The sequence below is a fragment of the Syngnathus leptorhynchus genome, unplaced genomic scaffold, assembly GCF_054491065.1.
Source record: "Syngnathus leptorhynchus isolate UIUO unplaced genomic scaffold, UIUO_Slep HiC_scaffold_835, whole genome shotgun sequence".
NCBI classification, from domain to species: Eukaryota; Metazoa; Chordata; class Actinopteri; order Syngnathiformes; family Syngnathidae; genus Syngnathus; species Syngnathus leptorhynchus.
This window is the reverse complement of record NW_028232667.1, coordinates 1-23,013: the sequence shown is the minus strand read 5'-3', so window position 1 is coordinate 23,013 and position 23,013 is coordinate 1. Positions and strand designations below refer to the sequence as shown.

Below are 23,013 nucleotides of genomic sequence, written 5' to 3'. Positions count from 1 at the left end.
AAGACATATGATAATAAAAATTGCAAGCAATAACTCTATTTTTTTTTTTTTAAGTGAAGGCAATTTGCAATTTTAGTAATAACACAAAGTCGATGCAACATTTTTCTTCGTGGGCCATATAAAACGATGTGGCGGGCCGTATCTGGCCCCCGGGCCTTCAGTTTGACACCGATGTTAAGTACTTTAACTGTCACAAAAATGTTTTTTTTTTTTTTCTTTCTGTGCTCTTAATATGTTGTGTGTTTATTTCCTAGGGTGGTCCTTGCGGGGTTCTAGCTTCCATCCAAGCTTTCGTTTTAAAGAAACTTCTCTTCGAAAACATAGACAATAGTTATAGTTACGCAAGACTTCAGTATGTTGTACTTTCCTTCCATATGTTGCATTATTCACTATTACACATCATATTATGTCTAAATTAAGCTTTTCGGTGCTTCTTCACTTTGTAGCCACTTGACCTCCATTCTACAACTTTTGTTCTCAGTCGTTTAAGGCCAACAAATGCAACAAGAAGAAATTGTCTGGTTTTAGCGGTGGCTGAAGTCCTGTGGAGGGCCGGCGAGGAGAAACAAGCCACATTAGCAATGTAAGAACCGACTTTTAAATCCTCTTTAATTGCAAATTGTGCCTTCTTTCCAGTATTGCAAATGATGGTACATGTTCAATAAATTTATATTCTCTTTTGTTTTAAAACAGAAACTCGGGAAGAACGCTTTTCACTCCAAGTGGACATTACAAATCTGAAGGAGTGCTTGAAAAGGTATAAACATCTCATTAAGTTCAAATTGTGGAACCTTTTAAGTTAAACAAAATGCAAGGCTAGAAATAATGATCTCAGATGTTTTGCTCATCAATTGAGAAGTAATGTACATATTTGGATTCTTTCATTCTTGTTTTAGATCAACTGTTTCACAGTGGACAGCATTAAAAACCTGCATTCGCTACTGGAGCAAAACATTGAGCAGGTAGGCGAGCTCCTGTGTTGTCACCCACTTAAAGTAGACATTATTACCGTCAAATGTGCTCGCTCATTTTCAGAACCAGGCATATAAGAAAAACATTAACTTTGTGGGCAGGCTCATCTTCAAATAATGTATGCTAATGTACCTTTAATGCTCTGTATCATTCATCCAGTTTGAGACAGGGGAACTGGGATGTCTACTGCTGACCATATCTGCTGTCATGTCTCGATCTATTGATAAGTATGGAACATAGAGTAGAAAAGACAATTCTCAAAGTCGACAAATCACAGTTTTTTTTAAAATAAAACATTTCTTTTGTCAGACTGAAAGAAGATATGGACGTGGCCACCACCGCACTCATTGGCGCTCATGGCTACTGCACTCAAGTATGCAAACGTTTAGCCAATATACTTTTTTTTTTTCAAACAAAATTGCATAAACTTCTGTATTTTTTTTCCAACATAGTGCTGAAATACTATATGTCTAATTTGTCCCATTACCTTTTGTGTTTGTGTCAACCAGGAGCTTGTCAACCTTCTGCTAGTGGGACGAGCAGTTTCAAACGTCTTTGACGGCGATGTGGAGCTGGACTCGGGCAACGGCAACTCGACGCTGCTCAAGGGAATTAAATCTCACTGTAATATTGGCCTTCTGTCCCTGTTTGAACATTATAACATCTTTAAGGTGAGACACATTTAATACATCCCACCACTTTCTCTTTTTTTGAGTTTCAGATATAAAACTCAAAGCCTATTCTCTATCATAATTGTCTTCAAAGAAAAATGTGAATGCGTTCTCGTTATTATTGCCTCGCTGCAATCAAGCAGAGAATGATGCCAAAATGCATTTTGAGATAACTTCAGATAATTGTAATCAAGACTGTGATTGCTGTAATGTTCTCATAAAAGGTTGCCTAAGGGCAGCCCTTTTGAATGACTCATCTTTTTAACAGTCTGTCTAATTTCTTTTAGGTTGGAGACTATCTGAAGAACCCCCTTTTTCCCATTTGGGTTGTGTGCAGTGAAAGCCACTTCAGTGTTCTGTTTGGCCTGCAGGAGGAGCTGTTGACAAATCAGGACAAAAGTGCAGAGTTCGACCTGTACTATTATGATGGCTTGGCCAATCAGCAGGAAGAGATCCGCCTCACTGTCTGTGAGTAGATTTGTTTTTTTTTTCAATTCTTGGGATAATTAAAATGTATGTTTTAATCAAATAAAAAAATAATTATAATAATAATTACTTTTCTTTTTTAGCTGTCGGCAAATCAGATTTGAGCTGTCAAGATGCTGATTTAATTCCTCCCCTGGAACTCTGCATTCGAACAAGGTGAACCTGTTTGCTTTTAAAGATCTTTTTTTAAAATTCGAGAGATAAAATTGCCATAATGAATGAAGATACATTCATCAAATAGACTACCGTAGCAATGATTGTCTTTGCTTCAGTCTGTGGAATCATCAAAAACTCCAAAATAGTAGACCGTGGAACTGTAAGCAGAATCTAATTTGCATATTTTGTTGTTTTCAGGTGGAAAGATGCATTTGTGAGTTGGAATGACACAGAGCCAATTCTATGAATCACTGGATGATTTTATAACACTTTTCTAAACTGATTAAGTATCAGTACATTTCTTATCTATTTTTCCTCAGCATGCATTATAAGTTAGACACGTCGATGCCTGTACTTTTTCCCTCACTCAATGCGGAATGCTGATGGTTAAGATTCATCATATGACTGCATAGCTCAAATACTTGAATGACATGGTTGATTAGAAGACTCCTTAAAAAATGGTTTTGTGTTTTTCAAGCATTATTAACATTAAGGATACAAATGTGTCTTCATAATCAATTTTTTTATATTTATTAAAAAAACATAGTATATTAAAAAAAAAAATACAAACTTAATTTTGTTCTCTTTTTATTCGATTCGGCTGCAGCTTTTAAATAATTTATTTACCACAGAGGCCTTTAGCTCGTCATCACACCCAGATAGTTCTTTATATTTTTTAATTGAGGTAGATGCATTCTACTTCTTAGACTAGTTGGGGGAAAAAAAATATTTTCATGTCTCTTAATGTTCAATATTTTTCACTTTGTCTAAATGTACAACTGACCGTATGTGTTGAATCAAGGACAGAGAGCAAAAGTGAAGTGTTCTAGAATGATGATGTTCGGACTTATTTTTCTTTCACTCATTTGGAATGTATACTGTAATAAAATGATTCAATCACATAATGGTGCTTTTGCATTTCTATCCTCCTAAAATAATACATAGAAGAAAAAAACAATATCCAAATGCAATTGGGAATTATTCTTCAATGAGATTGTTTCGCATACAGCTATAGCTAAATATAATATATAATACAGTAGATGAGTCACTGTTGCACACCTACCAGACACCTACACAAGCTAATGTGATATGAAAAGCTGTATCAGGAATTCTTCCTTTTAATAATGCTCATTCTTGATTGACACGACCAGAGAAAGTAGAATATGTCAAATATGTATGACTATATTTCCTGTAATGCAGAGCATCATGCATATTGTCTATATTTTTCTTCCTTATTGTTGACGTTCTGTCTCCCTCTGGTGGTTATTGTTTTTGACTATCTTTTGGATGCGTTGTACCTGATTTGTTTGTTTTTTTCCCTCGGGCGTCGTGGCATGTTTAGTGACGAAAAAAGATTCAATTAGGGTTCTTAATAATTTTTAAGACATGCATTATATCTATAATTTCCCCATCACAATTATTGATAAGGAAGAATCATTCAAATCTACCATCCAGACAAAATAAAATAAAAATGCAATATATTTAATAGAACCCTTGTACTTGCTCTCATTAGACTGTACAGGTGCTCTTAAATGGCATTGTGAAGTCATTTTCAACATTTGGGGGGAAAGAATTTCAAAAGAGAATGAATTGACTATGCATAGATGCTGACTGCATGTGTCATGGTGGGGTATTCAGGGGGGTGGTGTGAAGAACTTGTACCAACACCTCCAGCTCAGGGGATCAAAAGCAGTGGCACAGCTGGCACATGCATGCATGCATGCTTTTTTTCTTCTCAGTGCTTCACTAGTGCATTTGAAATGACAAAAGCAGCTTCTCATCTATTTTCATGAAAAAAATAAAGACGTCTTATTTCAAACTGATAGTAATGTTGAGTGATAGTATGTTATTGGTGAGTCACGGACATTCTTTGTGCTATGAGTTATTGAGAAAATGCTGTATATCAATGAAGATGATATAATTACTTTACAGCCATCAAAGCTGTAATGTGATTGCTATAAATAAAGCCGACATGCTCGAAGGAGGCCTTGGGCACTATTAGATTGGATTAAAATGTTCAGCTTTGCCAAAAGAATTTCTGGTGCATATTACAGGGAGTGGAATATACGTCATAAGGAGCCATGTTTAGGTTTGAGGTCATATGCTAGTCATAATCTTGCCAGAAACGTTGGCGTGGGAAGTGTTTTAGTGAGAGCCAAAAAGGTTAACCAAATTACAAATGTTTATATGCTTTGGAAGCCACTTGACAGTGAGGTTTAATTTTTGAAGGAGATGCTTTTACAAATTGAAATTCTCTCACACATTCATTTAAGGGTTGGGACTGATACCTGTTTATGGGAGATTTACTTCCAGGCCATAAAGAGACCACACAAAAAATACTGGATTAATCAGTGATTTGTAGAAGTTTGATTTTGAAAAACAGGTGCATCCGACTGTCCCTCAATAAACACGTCAGACCGATATGTCAAAGTAAAGCCACAAGCTCGCAAAAACATCAATAAAAAAAATTCCCTAAAGAGCCTTGATACAGAATAAGCCAACAACTTCCGAGCAAACAAAGCTGCACTTGAAGGACAATATCAGCACTCCTTCAAATAGTATCAATACAGTCTGAACTATGCAGAAACAGTCTCCCAAATAAATACATATCCATCCATCCACCCTAGATCTGTACCACTTGTCCCCACGGGGGTCGTAGATGTGCTGGAGCCTATCCCAGCTGTCAACGGGCAGTAGGCGGGGGACACCCTTAACCGGTTTCCAGCCAATCACAGGGCACACAGAGACAAACAACCATCAACACTCACACCTAGGGGCAATTTGGATTGCTCAATCGGCCTACCGGGCATATTTTTGTGACGTGGGAGGAAACCGGAGGACCCAGAGAAGACCCACGCAGGCACGGGGAGAACATGCAAACAACACACAGGGAGGGACATAGGTGGACTCAAACCCGCATATACACACAGATACATATATACATATAAATATACATTATACACATATATGTGAACACGTATATACTACGCATTTGTGTATATATTTCTAAATGTATAGGCATATATGCGTATAGTATACATATATACATATATGCGTGTGTGTATACTATATGTGTATGCATCTAAATGAAAATGTGTATCCATATTATATCAATCATAAAAATAAGCTGTCTTGAATGAAACGGCATGCGTGCTTTTAGAGCATTGGAAGTCCAAGGAGCAAAATGCATGAGTAAATCAATGTAAAAATGTTGGTGCGAGGGGTACGCGAGGGGGGGGGTGAAGATTTGGTGCAGCATGGTGCAGGCTGACAGGAAGCAAATGGTTTCTACGGACAATTTATTGCGGTGGTATTTCTCAGTGGTAGCAGAGGAGGTTTGGTGCTTGTGTGTAATTGTGTTACAGCCCTCCCACATGCCGTCCCAAGCGCATCTTCTGTCTCCTCTCCCAATCTAGGCTGTTTGTCTCCAGATAAGCGATATCCTCTTCAGATTACCGACGTGCATCCGTGCCCCGGCCACCCAGAGGCGAAAGGGATCCCGAATGTGTCCCCATGAGGAGCATGCTGTATTTTTAGCTGTCTAATCCTTTTATAGCTGGAGCGGAAGCCACCGCCACTGCTTGCCTATGGTTCAAGTAATTATCACGTGTCAGGGAAGAGCTTTGATGGAGATTAAAGTTGGGGGAATATAGTTCAAACTTTGCCAATTGATGCACTGCACAATAGTGGAAAAATAATACTCCTGGAAATGATTGATGAAATTAGATTATTGAAATTAAGACATTTCATATTTTTGAAGCTTACATTACAGTTTGAACTTCAACACTGTGCCTAAATCAACAGAAATAATAATGATCTGATTAAAACACATCCACATTAAACAATAAAAAAGAATCTTTGAGGACAGGCACTATATAGAAATATGGAAATATTTCAAATAAACTGTTACTTCAAAAAGCCATCAAAACACACCTGCATGAGAAGTGAGCTTCTGTTATCTTTGGCTAAGCCGGTTTCTTTCTCACTTTCTGTCAGTACCCAGAGGAAAAGCCTATTTGCTAAATATTTTTATTGTGAACTACCCCCACCCATTAAATAACCAGTAACTGTTCCCGAGGCGCGGCTCTGAAGACAGGACGGATGGATGGGATGGACAACGGCAGATCCTGTTTTCCTGGTTATGTCGAATTTTGTGACAATGAGATACTATGAGGACATTGTCAAAATACCCTACTGAGATGGTGGTCTCTTTTAGATTTGGATTCAACGCACAGCCATGCTCTGTTCAACTTTTGGGAAGCTTTGAAAACAAACGTGCAGGATTTTGGATGAGTGGAAATGAGCAATTTTCACATTTGGCACAAATTTAAGAAATTCACTTCCAGTTTTTTTGTTTTTCTAGGTTTGTTTTGATAGTTGTCAGGTTTAAACTGTGTAATGCTCGACGCATGCCAGTAATTGCAGGATGCTGATGAGTGAGAATAAAAATGTTCATCCTTTTCATCATCATGAATCAAAATGAATGAGATACACAAAAAAAGTGCAGTGGAATTCAAAATAATCTGTTCGGGACGTTAGTTCACCTCAGGTTCATTGTTTGAAAATATTTCTTCCCAGTGTATTACATAGGCAATGTTCTTAAATTTTATACAAGAGTAAACAATACGTTCAACAATAGATACCATCTGAGGTGAGACAGGAATCTCCATGGATCATGATGTTCGCAGATGACATTGTGATCGGTTGTGAGAGTAGGAAGCAGGTGGAAGGAAATCAAGAGAGGTGGACGTATGCCCTGAAAAGGAGGGGAATGAAGATGGGAGTAGCGAGCCAAAGGATTTTAAGGACTCAGGGTCAACAGTCCAGAGCAACGGAGAGTGTGGAAAAGAGGTCAAGAAGCGCATCCAAGCAGGGTGGAACGGGTGGAGAAAAGTATCATGTGTGATAAAAGAGTATCAGAAAAAATTAAGGGAAAAGTGTACAAGACAGTGGTGAGACCGGAGATGCTGTATGGTTTCGAGACAGAAGGCAGAAATGGCGGAGATGAAGATGCTGAGGTTCTCTTTGGGAATGACGTGGTTGGATAAGATCAGGAACGAGTGCATGTTAGTTGTTTTGGAGATAAAGCCAGACTGGGTTGGTTTGGACATGTCCAGAGGAGGGATAGTGAATATATTGGTAGAAGGATAATGAGGATCGAATCACCAGGCAAGAGGAAGACCAGAACGATTTATGGATAGAGTGAAAGAGGACATTATGTTAGTTCGGATTCACAGGATAGGCTGAGATGGAAAAAGATGCTTCGCTGAGGGGAAAAACCGAAAGGAAAAGAAGATTTTTGTTGGGAAAAAAGTTTTGAAATGATTTATTGTGGTCTTATATTTTAAGATTACATAACTAGATATTTGAACAGGGGTGTGTAAACTTTTATATCCGCTATTTATCTTGGTACAACATAAGGTTGAGATGACCAGCCAAGTTGCTGATTTATCAATCGATAAAGATTGTGTGTCTTAATATTTCAGAATACGCCAACAACGTGTTTGTGCTCCTTTTCAAAGAGTTTCCTTATCCAAGTCTCAGCACAAGCCGTATTGCTCAATCACTTTTAATCTCAACAAGTTCAGAGAGGTTGAGATCAAGTATTGCAATCTGCCAACGATAACAATACATCTGCTAACACGTTTGCAATGATGCAGTGGTTCTCTTTTGGGAAACGCCTTATCCGGCAGATTCCTGGAAAAGCAAAAGTCTTGCATGGCGATCATGTTTAAACGTTGCACACAGCTGAACTGAGATCTATGTAAATGGATTAAAATACAACACGCTCTTTATACATAATTTGCAATTTCATCTGGATTTTCATTTAAAGAGAATTTCAATGCACTGTTTATGCTCTGCTTCAATAGTCTTTATTGTTCAATAGTGCAGTGTTATCAATTTTGTTGTCATTCTCCAGGTTCTCATAGTGAGCAATCACTCAAGTGCCAAATAAAAAGGTGATGAAGAGAAGAGCATGACAAATGATACAAGGCAGACTTATAGTTATAGTAACAATAATAGGGGACTTCAGTCATAAGCAGAAAGGAAAAACCTTTCTGTTTGCCATCATAAGCAACATAATTCAACTCTGGTGGAAAATGTATACAGCACACACCCTCCTAATATGTCAAATATTAAATTAATATAACACTTAATAATTAATATTGCAGTCAATGTGCTAGTATATGAAATACTGAGGAAAAATAAAATCCATGTGAAATTATTCAACATGTCAAATAGCATTTATGGTAATGTCAAGTAGTAGCAAAATAAAAACATTAGCAGTAGCAAAATAAAACATTATTAACCGCAACAATGTTCGGGTATATTTGAAGGCACTTTCTTGGCAAAACGTTCCTCCATCACGATGGGACCTGGCGGGGAAAGAATACAATCTATTCAAGCACTTCATCCTTGGTCTTTCTCGGGAGAGAATTGCTCATTCACAAATGATGAGTCAAGGGCTTATTATTTAAAAGAACCCTTATCATGTGTGATATACGTTTATACATATTTGTACAGAAGAATGTGGAGGGCACCTCAGTATGTGATTCACTCAATAAATGTGTCAGCCCTCTCAATTTGCTCATCACAGTTCCATGACACAAGAGAAACATTTTTGAAAAATAAATAAATAAAAAAGTGAAGTACTGAGTGGATGAAGTCTGTTAAAGCAATCACTCAGCATTGGCTCCTAATTGCATCCTCTGAGAGCACTTAATTGAGTCACGACGGATTGAGGACCAGACTGCAGTCATCACACATGGCTTAAAAAAAAAAAAAAAGAACTGAACAGATTCTGATTTATTCTTCTTGCTCCCAAGGTTTTGTCTTAGAGGCGTCGTGTCCTTGAGCAAGGCATAACATCCTTTGCTATGCAACAAGTCACTTCCTGACACTTCCAGTGTATGCTACTCTGATTGGTTAAATGCAAGGGACACACACATTATGACAATTGTAAAAAAAATTGTGTAAAAAAAAAAAAAAAAACTGAGATGCAAGGAATTTTTAAGTGGCAGCACACTGGTCTAAGTTTAACATGTCTGACGTCAGAGCTGATGTTTTAGGATGGAATTTCTGCCTTCCTGAGCGGCGTTTACATCTTCTCCTATTGCTTAGTTGGGTTTCCTCCAGGTACTCATTCAGGCTTCCTCTCATATTCCAAAATCACGCCTGTTAGGTTCATTTAAGATTCAAAATGATCTATCGGATTGAGTGTAATTGTGTGTGAATGGTCACAAATCATTCACCAATAAAAGAAAAATTGTCAGAGAAATTTTGATTGATCACTTGATTCTCTTACAAATCTATGTAAGACAATAAAATTGGCAGTTTTAACTTACATATCTAGGATTGTGCGCAGAGTGGACTCATTGCTAATCGTGTCAGCAATCTGGCGCATCTTTTATAATCTGAAAAAAAAAGGGACAAAGGTCATGAGTATAGAGCACATTTATGTAGCTACGATAAACATATACATATTAAAATATACTAAAAGGAAATCAAATGTAATTAAAATGAAATAAAAAGTTGTAATATTTACTATATGCAATAATAGCTACACAAAGTATCAATCTGACATCAATAATATGATTTTATTCATATTTTATTTATTATTTAATCTATTAATCAAGATGTGATTGTCTCTAAGGACGACAGTATTTACTGTATGTATTGTTCATATGAAATGAATAAATTTGGGAAACACATTCAAATAATGTGTTGGGAGTTTAAAATGCTGATTTATAGTGCGGCCTGTGGTTTTGGTTGCAATTTTAGAGAAGAAAAAAAAATTTAAGCAACATTGTTTCTTTTTTTAAAAATGAGGCAAAAAGAGAATGGAATACATACATGCTGGTCTTGAGCAATCTCTTGTGTTGTGATAAAGTCTGTCAAAATGTGTTCTACATTCCGATGAGAACTTGACTGGTCCTGCTTGATAGAAAAGGTCTCATCAGCCAAAACAAATCAAGCTTCTGGGCCTTATAATTTCTTTTTGTTACAAAAATTAGATGGCTCACATTCCAAGCTATGGTGACTCTCTTCACAGGAAAAAAAAAAAAAGCGGCACTAACAGCTTAGGTGACTGGAAAAAATCGAGTCGACATTTGCAATCGAAATTTCATTTGAGATTACGGATTTTCGCACGACTAATGAAGTCTATCCAGGTCCTGAGACAAATAATCATCTTAACCTCGTGTGGCTGTTCACTTAAATCGCTCAGATTTAGACCATGTGCCGTTTTTCTACATTGCTGCCTTATAAGCTTCAACCCCACAGCAGCTAGATTCTTTTTTGTGGTTTTTCTTTTTTTTTGCCTTAATCAGTTTGTTGGCTCAGAGAGGAATACAAATTATTTCTTAAATGCTCCAGGCCATTCTTGCATGAGAAAAAAGCCACGAATGCGTTGCTTGATCTGTGTGCCAAACAAAATAACTTTACATTGGTTTTGTGTGCTTTAATCAAGCACGGAACCGAACTGTTTGGTTCTTACCTGTGAAGTGCTGAATGAACTTGTGTTTCATGTTTAGATCTCGGGGAACAATTTCTGGAAAGAAAATGAGAATTTATTACTTCATTTATTACTGTCTGTTTTATTACAACTGAAGCTGTTGTGAAAAGTGCAATATAAATAAACTTGTTTTTTATTGTTTTATTGGACTGAAGTCAGCTGTTTTCACTCCCACAGCGGCGCACCCCTCCTTCATTCAGATCTTTCATTCTAATTCAAACAGAGGACAGTGGTAAGGTCTGACCACCTGAATGGGTATTAAAAAAAAAAAAATTACGGCAGCTAATCAATCTATCAATCATGTCAGGGACGCATGGGAATTTTTTTTTTCCAGTGGTGATATTTAACTAGGTGTTGACTCTTGAACTCCCAAGACCTATTGTAATTTTGCACAGTGGACACATTCGAGTAATCCACAACATTTTATGAGTCACCCATGACTCCTCACTGACCCACCACGTGTCTGGATTTTGGCCAAGGGTTGCTCAAGTTCATTGGGGAAGGTGGAACCGCTGACCTTTTCAGCTTTGAAATTTGAGGATTAATTCATAAAAGTAAAAATGGAGAATGTGGAATAATGTTGAGTTCTTCAAATCTGTTGTGAAGTATTGTTCATCTTGAATATGAATATCACATACTATTAAGACTAGACACCATAACCGTCTGTATAAGCAGGTCTCTTATAACACACAGTACATATGCTAACAGGCTAAAGAGCTTACTGTATGGGAATTTAATACTCATCAGAATAAGTCCGTCCAAGTAGGCATGTGGCCTAACAACTAGACTCAGCCCCAGACTCAGGAACGCACTGTACAGGAGTGTGGATTAAAGATTTGGTTACCACAGTCAATTTCTTTTTATCCAGCAATAAACTTGCTTCTACATTTATTTCATTAATGAACACGAACAAGTGTAAAATGTTAAGCCCAGTAAAACCCTTTGATTGGCCTAATACTTTGTTTGGGTTGTGGGACAGGGATTCTGTAGAAGCCAGGCCAATCTTACAGGATTGGGAAAACAATGATGGAATACTGTGTATCCGCAACCTAAGGTTTATTATTTGAATCTTTAGCTGAATCAGGACTTTTTGAGTCGGAATCTCTATGAACCCGGATCCTATGAGCGCTCAAGCTGGTCGCTGATACGTACACAAAGCGAGTTAGCAGACTCAAAGCAAACGGAATAGAATCCGATGTATTGCTTAATGCTTACGATTTAATTACGGACTTTAATTCGTGGTACCACCAGAGACACAGCATACAAAATATATTCACTTACTCAAATCACTTTAACAAATGATCCAAAGTAACCTGAGTCCATCAAATGTACAGACTTTATCTCCATTACTTATTACTCATTTTTGAAAGAAGGGGGGAAAACAAATCATACGATTTTGATGTTTGCTAATCTGAAGACATATTAGGCGAAGTGATACGGACTCTTCATCTTACGCTAAAGAAGGAGCTGAGTCAAATGGTGAAGGTCTTAACGTTCTATCTACTGGCTAACCTCAAATGGACAAAAGCTTTGGACAAGGACATAGACAAACCAATATTAAGGTCTAAAGTCACATGCTACTGCAAAGACTTTCTAGATCTTACAGTAGATTACTTTCCCTCAAGGCAACGCAACTTTATCTAATCACATTACTGTTTGATTTCTCTTTGCCCACTCATTGTGTTCAAAACATCTATCATTGCGTGACCACTGTACTTTGGTAGCGTCACACGCATCATTTGCTGATATGCTTTATTTTGTATCCTCAAAAGATAAATTCCATCCACCCACTGGTCTGAGAAAGGTGCTTTTCCGATTGCACAGGCTGATGTGATATTGGGCTGAGAAACACCTCTTCAACATGAGCAGACTCCCTGGCATGTCAACAGCAGACAAAGTGGATTATTTCCATTTAATCAGGTCCTACTGCACATACTTTACCATTGAGGATTTACCATGGTGTCTCAGGGGATATTAGTCTATGGTTATAATTTATATTTCATGATATAAGGTGTAAGCCTAGCTTCTCAAAGATTCATAAATTTAGCCAGTCAGAAGAAAAAAAAAGCTAATATAAAAATGAAATGTAACGTGGACTCCTCGTGGACGCACAGTGGCATCAATAATCAAAGCCAATTTTCAAGATTCACTGTCTCCCACTATAGCTAAGAAGCGTGAATACAGAAATTCTTCTGGCAAAGACATTTAGATCCAAATTGGAAGAGTATACTTTGGAATATCAAATGCCTAAAATGGAAATGCTTTTATACAGCAGGTGCTTTGGGGCTAAGACTCCAAGGTAAGAGCTTGTAACATTTTCAGAAATCATTTTACAGGATTTCAAACCCTGCTTACGTGGGTTCCAAATGTGTTAGGTTCTATAAAAACTTTCAATTGTGAATGTGAGAATGGATAATTGTTTCTTTAAGTGCCCCGAAGCAGTTCAGGGTATAACACCTATCATCCAAAAGGCGAGATAGACGCCACGATCCCAAATCAGGTCAAATGGGATTGCTGAAAAATATACAGGTTGGTTTTAATACAATAAAAGATAATGCTATAATAGTGCAAACATTCCCATTTTTTTTTGGGGTGTCATAACAGAGGTCAACAGTCTTTTTGTCATCGTTGAGCGACGGTCATCCTTCATGCTTTTGGATTCCTCAATGAATCAGCGAATGAGTCATTCACGTTTGGCACAGTGAGGAATTTAGTCTTTCTATCTTTGCTCTCTGCAGCCATCCATCACTAAAGCACAACTGGAATGAGCCTGGAATTTTCCACTTACTCTTAGAGTGGAAAGTTAGGCTATTGCAAACAAAAATATTTTTTTGGACTTCAAGTGCAGCGGATCAATTCTATCATGTACTGTACTGTACAATACAAGAGACGTTATCCATGTCCAAGCTTCCAAATCGGTCAAACTTACTCCGGCTTCTAAAACTAAGTTGGACAGTTCAGACGGCGACAATGACAGATGTCTCCCATGCTTGATCATCACATGCTAAAAATAAATCTTATCAGCTTACCTACGAGTTTACTGTTATCCAGCCTGGGAACGTACTGAGGCTTTTCACGGGGGGACAACCTCAGGTCTTGAAGGGACGTGAAGAGTTCCCCACTGCAATGCCTGGAAATATGTTTGTTCCATTGCTGTCTGTATCTGATCACCTGTAGGATTAAATCCAACAGGGCTCTTCTCTCCTGCTTGACCTCCTTGTTGTCCACACACTGACCGGAGGTGATGAGCAGAAGGAGGAAAGTCAAGAGTATGTGCCATTTCCTCTCCACCTGCATGACTAACAAACCAACAAAAAAGGTTCATTCAATCCTAAAGGCAAACAATTGTATCTTCATGATTGAATCCAGAAAATGTTGACTTGGTAAAAAAAATGTGCAAAACTTGCATGCTTGTTAGTTTAGATTGTTGCAAAGAGAAACAAGTGTTACACTTACTACAGTGTTGAGTGGACACAGCTGACTTCCTCGAATAAACTTGGTCCTGGTCGCAGAGAGCTCGATCTTCTTGATCAACACCGGCTTTGGAGCAATATTCTCCCGTCTCTATTTATATGTGGAGCAGTCGGCTTCTTGGGGGTAATACAATCGATTTCGTGTGGGTGGCAAAGCAAGGTTGACATCCTTGGTGCCGTTTCATCCCGCGGCGTTCGCTCACTTGGGCACGCTGCGCCCCTCCTTTGCGCACAGCACAACTTACTTAACAACTCATGCACATTTTTTTTTTCTTCTCCAAAAAGCATCCCATGCAAAATGTCTTATGATACCACGATATTAATATTTGAACTCGAGAAAATAAGCAATCCGGAGCCAAAATCCCGCAAAAACAAGTTGCGGTTGTTTTCTTTTTCTTTTCCCAAAGGAAGAAAGTTGGATGTCTTCCCGAGCAGTACGCGTGATGCTTCACGGGCTTGTCAACATGTGGGATGTTTTTGCACCCGTGTCAGAGGTCTGGTGACCGCCTTACCAGACCTTTTTTTTTTTTCCTCCCTGGCGGCGTACCCTTGTTTTATCGGTTTAAAGATATGATCATGAGAGTCAATCACTGCAATAAGTCAGCCGTTGATGCCCTTTTCTTCTATTCCCCGTTGTATTGGAAAGGCAAACACAAAATAAATGAGAAATGAGCGTCTTAGTTCACTTTTCTTCATGCTGACTCACCTGTTGCTTACCAGCGTCTACACAATTCACATCACAAATAATAAAAATAAGAACCAATTATTTGCTGTATACAGTCGGAATAAATTGCCACAAATACAAATTCTACGACGTATTTCATTGAAATATGATAATTGGGAGAAACATGCTTTTAGTTTAATTGCTTTTGCATATTTTCTGGGGATTTAAGTAAAATTTATACTGTATTTCGAAATAATCAAAGTACAAAATAAAGCAAACTGGACCATGATTCTAATTCCCTCCATTACGGAGTTTTTATTTGTCTGTGTTTCTTTCATTTTCTTCTAATTTAGTTTAGTTCAATTTTAGAACATAGCTATATTTTGTTAATTACGTTTTGGACAAGATCGATTGAGTAAGCATTTCACATCATTTTAATTACGATACAACATCATGGACGTTTTTGTTTGTTTATTTTTTTTCCCAAAACTTTTTTGTTAGAGGAGCAACATTGAAATACATTACATTCCGGTTCAGTAGGTGGCAGTGTGAAGCTTTTACGCTCGTTGCAAAACCCTAAGATAACTTTCTGATGTTGTTTTCCGTTCCCATGGCAACCAACTTCATCTCGAGGTACGTGTTTTGACGATTGACTTTATAAAGCAACGTCATACCTAAATTGTTATTCTTTTGTAACCACAAACTACAATTACAGTGATGTAATCAATCATATTTCATGAATTAATTTCCTTTGCGCGAATGATCGTAGTTACTCTTAAATGTAATGAGGCAACCATTGCGGGTGTTTATACTTATGTTTGGATCAAATTAGCGATCATAATTAATTTACAGTGTTAATAAAAATAATGACATTGGAATTCAAGGGAATTTAGCAGCGCTCGTGGTGTCAAATGGATAAAACCTCACGTCATTAGTTAATTACGTAATAAAACATGAGCTCAGCGTGGATGCGTCATGATAGTGAACCAAGTACGGCAATTGAAGGGGCGGCGATCAAAATGAATATTGTGAGTTTTTTTTTTTTTTGCTGCACATTCTACAATTAACATCCATGCCGGTGCATAAAGAAGAAAACATGGCGAAATAAATGAATCCCATTTGACCATCCATCATGGGCGGGGATTTGAATCACAGCAGTAGCATGATGTGCAAAAACTAGAGGTGAGGTTGCATTGCAAGTAAGTGATGAAAAATTATTATTATTATTATTATTTTTGGATACATTAAGTACATCTGGTTGGGTTTGCTGCCACCATGTTTAACTTGTTTTGCATGGATTCTGCACAGGGGCCAAACTCAAGGCAAAGGTTCAAATTAAATCATGTGAAAATCAATTTGCACCAAAATTTAAGAAATTTCTTCACATATGTCAATATATTCTTTATTATATATAGTTATGAAAATTCTTACTAAAAATGAACATGAAATTAGCATTTCTTTGACTTCTGATCTCAAAATAATAGTCTTTTATGTATTTCTAAAAATATGGAATGAATTGTTGACATTTATATGGTTTCATTCGCAGCAGTTATTTGAGGGAAACGCAACTACAATGAGTTTGACACCCCTGCTCACTGTTTACATTCAAATATAGCCTGTGTGAACATAGACTCATAATATAGCTATTGTTATATATTATTCATATATCTAAAAAAGAGTGTAAATCGAATTGTCCCTCTGGGGAACAATTAAATGTTGTTGTGTTCACATCACAGTTTTTAATTGCTTTTTTACAGCTTCCACCCACAGGAGACTTAACTAAGAGTTATCCCACCTCTGTTCCAAAAAAAGAAATGTCACAAAGGTAAAAGTTCCCAGCGGTCACAGGAGTTAGGCTAACGTCTTATTCGTTTACGACTTTTACCCCAAGTTCCACCTAAAATTGTTGTTCTATGTACCCAATATCATGATCAACATTAAAATACAGTAGCATAGTCGGCCAAAGTGTTCATCCCCCCCCACTAATGACTGAATTTCCTTCCCAGGACATACAACGAGCTGTGGGCAGATGCCCAAGTGGAGTTAAGTCGTCTTTTAGTCGATGAAGTTCCCCCTCAGCCTATTCCGCCCGAAAAGGACAGAGTCTTATTCTTCCAGAGAGTGGCCATGCTGTACGTGCGCTATTTGCAGATTTTCAGACAACTAGAGAAGGTCTACGATCAGGTGGTGCATCCGCAGAAGAGGCGGCTTGTTCTGCATACCCTGGAAAGTGTAATGGGTCGAGTCTTAGAGTTGAGGAATGAAATGGTGGAAAAAGAGTTATGCGAGTATCATTACATGGATGATGTCCTACACGACCTAAAGCTTACACCTGTAAGTTGTAATCATGACAACTAGATTTAACAAAAAAAACTGTTGATTTGACTGTTGCCAACACTTCTCTCACCAGGCTGACCTTGAGATTCCCATCCCACGCTATTTTTTGAGTGAACGCAGCCAAGCAAATGAAGAGAACGCAACAATGCTTACAAATATCCTTCAAGCAGTGGAGACTACTGGAATACAAAATGTTAGTGAGACATCCTACTGGCTGATACCGGGTTTATTTTTTTGGGATCATGGAGACTGATGATATAAGCCGCTGATATTTAAGATTTGGCATTGTGTTAAATTAAATTTTAGGTATCAAAAGTACTTTGAGTCTCGGTACTTGGTATCGTGAGTACATAAAGAGTGAATTGTACTTGGCCTGGTCTGAAAAAAAAAAAAAAAAGTGGTATCATTCAAAAATACATTGGACTGCACAAGTGTATCTAATGAAAGCTCGTATTGTATATTTATCCACGGGCATATTAGCAAGCGATAAAGGCTATGAGTCAAGATGAGGCTATCCGAATCATTCAAGTGGCAGAGAGGGCCCGCCAAGGTCGCCTGAGGGCAGCCTTGAATGAAGCCAGCCGAAGATTGAGCAAGATACCCATGGCTGAGGCGCCCGAGCCCGCTGACATGGACCGAGCCGCAATCCGCATCCAGAAGGTTCTTTGTTGTCAATAATCCCCCCCCAAATGTTTTTCTTTAGTTTCACCAACTTTGTTGATTTTAATGTGAAGGTTTGGAGGGGCTATGTAGAGAGGAAGAAAACAAAGGCTGCTCGGATTGAAGATATGACTTTTCTAGGAATGGTAACTAAAGTTGTGAAAATTCAACCTTATTCACAGATGTCACCAAAACTGCTGTCTGTGATTTTATATTGCAAACTTTTCTGTCAGATCCCACATCCAAAATACCAGACACCATGTGAGGCCATAATCACTGCCCAAGCCAACGAAAGGGCCATCCGACAGAGGCAGAAGGAACATCAGGATGATTACCAAAAGGCTGTGATAGAAATCACAAGCCAGCTGATTGAGGTGGAGGGTCAAGACATAGCTAACAACATGAAGGAACAAATCAGGCAGTGGTTTATTGAATGTCGGTCAGTTAGACACAAAGCTCTTGTTTTGATTTGCGTTTAAATCGTTGAGCAACTTATTCAAGGTATTTTTTTCTTTTTCAGCAACCTAACAGGGGTATTCCCAGACTTTCCAGATGAAGATGAGGGAGGATCAGCCATACTTTTTGCTGAAAAGGATTATCAACTGGTAAGACATATTTAGAAAAGTGGATTTGCAAGCATGATGTTTGCTGTTTTTTTTATTTTTTTTTTATTTCAGGTAGTGAAAGAAATGGAAGAAATGGAAGAGGATGACAAAAATAAAAAAGGAAAGGGCAATGACAAGAAAGATGCAAAAAAATCCAAGGAGAAGAATGCGGTAAAATTCATTTGTCTCTCTAATTGATGAAGCGGGAATTATCACCATCCAAAAAACTAATTCCATCATGTAATATGAATGATCACACAGGAAGAAGAGGATGGCTTGGTGATGTTACCATCCTCTTTTTTGGCAGACTTGGAAATGTGCAATAAAACCTATGCCGGTAATTCAACTTTAAGCCGTTAAGCCGAGACAATCGCTCACAATATGAGTTTCTCCACAGATTTCTGGGAAACCCGCACCGAAATTCTAAATTTCAACCAACGGCACGAGGTGGAGCTGATTAAGGAGGAGAAGAGGGTGGACATTTTGTCAGAGATTCGGATAAAGGTGATGATTTAGGAATGCATAAGATGAGTCAAAGAAAAATCAGTTTGCCAACATCAATATTGTTTTCTTTCTCAGGTGGATGAGGACATGAGACAGGAACTGGCAGACTGGAGGCTTGCTGTTGAAAAAACCCCAGCTAAAGTTTATAAAAAAGTGTGTATTGTGTTGAGTAAAGACAAAAAAAAAAAACATCTGCATCATCTTGGGCGATACTTGGCCGCTTTGCTTGAATTCCCGCCAACTGTGTCACTATTTGCAGAAAAAAGCTGGCAAGCGTGATAAGAAGAAGAAGAAAAAAGGAGAGAAAGATTTGACTCCGGATAGGTGAGACATACTTGCAAAGTATTTTGGCATGAGTTAGTGGAATAAGAATACACACATTAGATATGAAAAGCCTACAATATTTAAGATGTTTTTTTTTTTTTACTTTCCCTCTAGAATAAATCAATCAATCAATCAATCAATTGAGTTGTAGAAGTTATAGGTCAAATTAATAATGGATCAAATTATCTTAATTTATTTATTTTTACTGCGCCTCTAGAAAAGATGAAAAAAGTCAATTGAGTACAAATTATAGGTCACATTAATAGTAGATTAAAAATAAATAAATAATTTTTTTTTTTTAAAATCATCTTGGTCTCTTTTATTCCTATCGCACAAACCTTGCATCTGAACAAGGGTGTGTAGACTTTTGATATTTTCTGTAGTTAACTCATTAATGCATTGTAGGACTCTTGCATCTCTATGTCAAGAGATGGTGGAGGAGGGTTTGTTGAGGCAAGTCAAACCTGTACAAATGCAGGACTACATTGGTAAGTCATGGCAATTAATTTTCTCCATTACATCAAACTTGATTTATGCTTTATTATGTGAATTTTTTTTATACAGTATGGTTTTTGGAGTGGCTCTGATTCAGTTGGCCTAATGTGACCAACGAGTGCATTTTTATTATTTTACAGTAATTTGCTGCCCTCTTCTGGTGTGAAAGTTAATAACGCCAAGCTCATGCTGATCAATTTCTGATCAGCATAGCTTTTACTCTTTAGTTACCGAGTAATCAATATCTTTTAATTTTGAAGGTGACTTCAACTATCTTGGAACCACACTGAGACGGAATGACATCGAACCCATGCCTTCAATGGCGGACGTGCGACAAATCGTATCTCTCTATGGAATTCTACCTTTAGGTAAATGATTCACAGACACAATAGAAACGAATTGTTTAGAGTTGTTTGTGTTTTGTAGGTTCTCATGTAGTCCACCAGAAGGCCCCTTTAATAAAGGCCATTCTACTAGCCGGCCCACCAGGAGTTGGTAAGAAGATGTTGGTCCACGCAGTCTGCCAGGAGACTGGCGCCACCTTATTTGACCTTTCCCCTCTCAACATTGCTGGGAAGTATCCCGGCAAGAGTGGCCTGACAATGATGCTCCATTTGGTGTTTAAGGTTTGCTTACATTTCAAGTTACCAACACTCCTTAGATTGTCATGACAAAGAAAAAAAAAAAAAAAAAAAACAATCATTCACAGGTCGCAAGATTAATGCAGCCTGCAGTCATATTGATTGATGGCGCAGAGAAAATGTTCTACAAGAAAGTTCCTAAGGACGAAAAGCCGGTATGTCTGAATATAAAAAAAAAAAAAAACACCGCATGTAATTTGATCATTCTTTTCTAACTAAAAACGCTCCACACATGTCCAGTTAGAACCGAAACGCTTGAAGAAAGATTTGCCCAAAGCACTCAAGCTGATCAAAGAAGACGATCGTGTTCTCGTCATAGGAACAAGTAAAGATCCCATAAGTGCGGAAATCAAGTCCATGTGTAAGATGTACACAAAGGTCATCCTCATCCCAAGGCCGGATTACGGCTCCAGATTCAGTAAGAAATGACACACTAACGCTAAACACCAACAAGTCCAATGTTTGTTTTAAAATAAACGGATTTCAGTTTTGTGGAACCAACTGATCGAAAAACACGGAGGCAAGATAACGTCAGCGTTGGACCTCAGCTCCTTGTCCAAAATTTCCGATGGCTACACCCCAGGTTTCATGATCCAGGCAATCCAGCAAGTCATTACCAAGAGACGACTTCTTCTGCAAGATAAGAGGCCTTTGACTGCTATTGAGTTTGTGGCTCCATTAGCCAAGTTCACGCCAGTGTTTCAGGATCAGGAAGAGGCCTTAAAAGTACTCTCAATTTTTTCTTTATTTCATGCAATGCTTATCACGATATTCTGGAAAATATAAAGCAATTTTAATTGTATTTGTGTGTATGCTTGTGTGTCCAGAAATGGTATGCAAAGACTCCCTTGGGAAAGAAGCGAGCTAAGGCGGCTGCAGAAAGGGAAGAAGCACTACAGGCGCTAAATAAAGAGAAAGCTGGCCCGAAGAAAGGAAAAGGGAAAGGAAAGAAATAATTTCCACTGTCAAGAAATGTGTTTTAACATGTATGACTGTGATTATAAAATATGTTATTTGAAATAAACTGGAATGTTTTACAAGTTTAATCACAATAGTTTTCTTTTTCTGAAAGATGTAGCTTAGGTTTACCACAAGAGGGCGACAAAACGCTTGTAGCTGCAGTCTGATGCTTTTTAGGCATAATTGATCGTTCGCATAAAAGCAAAAGTTTGCATAAGTGGCAGTTATCCTTTTTAGCACCAATTAAGACAAATAATAAAATCAAATTGAAGGTTGGTCAGAATAAGAACAAACTATCATTTTTTTGGAGAGGTAAAATGAATGGTTAATGTTTTAACTAGTTGTCATCTTGTCGGCTGTGCTGTAATTAGACGTGCAGGACTGTTGACAAGGCTTTAGTCAAGGACATCTAATGTTATTCTGCTACATGATGCAGCTGCCTGAGTATGGCATACTGTAAAGTATGTTCTTACACCCACCTACAGGAAATGACTTTTAGACCAACTTGCCACAGCTAACAATTGAAATGAAACATTTTTTGAATAAATTCCCAAGTGACGATATTACAATTGCTATGTTAAAGGAAATGTTACACGTGAGTCTTTGAAGGATTTGTTTGTTGTCTTTTTCTGTTACATAATTTCGGACCTCTACTTTCTATCCAAAAGATAGAAAAAAATTAACGAACCATTTCTCACGTAACATCATGAACCTTTGTGAGAAATGACGCAATGGAACTTTGGAAAGCGAGAGTGGTTTGTAGGCCACCATTCCACCCTTGCTGACGACAAGTTGTTTTTTTGTGCCGCCGCGGGACTGCGTGGAGATTACCGTGTCGATAGAGTTTCACTGGATTAAGGAGTGCTCAGTTCCACATGGGGCTGTCTATCAAGCCCAGCAAACACAATGCTGGGCCGTCCTGTGTTTGTGTTCTGTCTGCTTGTCTAAATTAGGAAAGACATTTAAATCGGGTGTATATCTCACTTTTTAATTGGATGTCTGTTAAGATGCTATTATCTTTAGTTTGAACATCATTCAGAGGTAATCTTGTTTATCCTATGGAAAGCATGCAAAGCATGTGTAAGTGTTTTTTTTGGGGAATGATGACCCAGTGAAATGTGTGAGCTCATTATTGCTTAATCTCTTCATGACCTTTCAACTGTGACGACGGAGGAAGTTCCCTGAGCGACGGCGCACGTGAACATTACGGCCAATGACATGTTGCTTAACGAGCAGTCTTCATCCCTCTTCAAATTCATTTATAATGGAAATTACCATTTCTAATGAAATGGAAATGAATGCATATAAAATGCTGTCAGTAAAATTCCAGAGACCAAAATGTATGAAATGTGGCAAACTGTAAACATTTTGACTAGGATGTTAGCCTGCCCTTCAGTCCAATGTTCTGGGTTCAAATCTCTGCTCAGTTTGTATGCTCCACCAGTACCTGTCGTTTTCCTCTTCCCATATACCCAGAAATGACATCAAATGATTTGAAAACTTGAAGAATTGAAGTGGTACGAAATGAATAGACGTATATACAGGTCGAG

General features: G+C 37.9%; 3 protein-coding genes across 5 annotated transcripts; 2 read left to right on the top strand and 1 right to left on the bottom strand.

Moving 5' to 3' along the window:
* Positions 1-254: 254 nt before the first annotated feature.
* LOC147036080 (putative ubiquitin carboxyl-terminal hydrolase MINDY-4) lies at positions 255-3,190 on the top strand (the record flags this gene model as incomplete). Its single annotated transcript, XM_085905339.1, has 10 exons — positions 255-352; positions 482-583; positions 694-757; positions 897-962; positions 1,132-1,199; positions 1,282-1,345; positions 1,482-1,643; positions 1,931-2,111; positions 2,213-2,285; positions 2,484-3,190. Coding segments are annotated over 10 exons (927 nt in total), but the record flags the coding sequence as incomplete, so codon positions are not given.
* A 4,991-nt stretch (positions 3,191-8,181) lies between these two features.
* LOC147036079 (protein ALKAL-like) lies at positions 8,182-14,453 on the bottom strand. The gene is made up of 6 exons (XM_085905343.1): positions 14,257-14,453; positions 13,830-14,099; positions 10,783-10,836; positions 10,140-10,220; positions 9,632-9,700; positions 8,182-8,662 (listed from the first exon to the last, which is right to left on the bottom strand). The coding sequence occupies exons 2-5, from the start codon at positions 14,095-14,097 to the stop codon at positions 9,636-9,638; spliced, it is 468 nt and encodes a 155-aa protein (XP_085761469.1). The 5' UTR covers positions 14,098-14,099; positions 14,257-14,453; the 3' UTR covers positions 8,182-8,662; positions 9,632-9,635.
* A 1,393-nt stretch (positions 14,454-15,846) lies between these two features.
* LOC147036078 (dynein regulatory complex subunit 11-like) lies at positions 15,847-21,527 on the top strand. 3 transcript variants are annotated; one of them, XM_085905342.1, is made up of 20 exons: positions 15,847-16,119; positions 16,695-16,762; positions 16,944-17,271; positions 17,348-17,467; positions 17,755-17,934; positions 18,009-18,080; positions 18,168-18,373; positions 18,455-18,539; positions 18,612-18,710; positions 18,801-18,876; positions 18,937-19,043; positions 19,119-19,196; positions 19,303-19,367; positions 19,773-19,855; positions 20,123-20,230; positions 20,289-20,488; positions 20,572-20,658; positions 20,744-20,864; positions 20,991-21,229; positions 21,331-21,527. In XM_085905342.1, exons 2-20 carry the CDS (start codon positions 16,752-16,754, stop codon positions 21,457-21,459), a joined length of 2,394 nt encoding a protein of 797 aa, XP_085761468.1. In that variant the 5' UTR covers positions 15,847-16,119; positions 16,695-16,751; the 3' UTR covers positions 21,460-21,527. The 3 variants fall into 3 exon arrangements, with proteins under 3 accessions (XP_085761468.1, XP_085761466.1, XP_085761467.1); XM_085905340.1 differs by having other exon boundaries at positions 15,849-16,119; positions 20,744-20,921; XM_085905341.1 differs by having other exon boundaries at positions 15,849-16,136; positions 20,744-20,921.
* Positions 21,528-23,013: the final 1,486 nt, after the last annotated feature.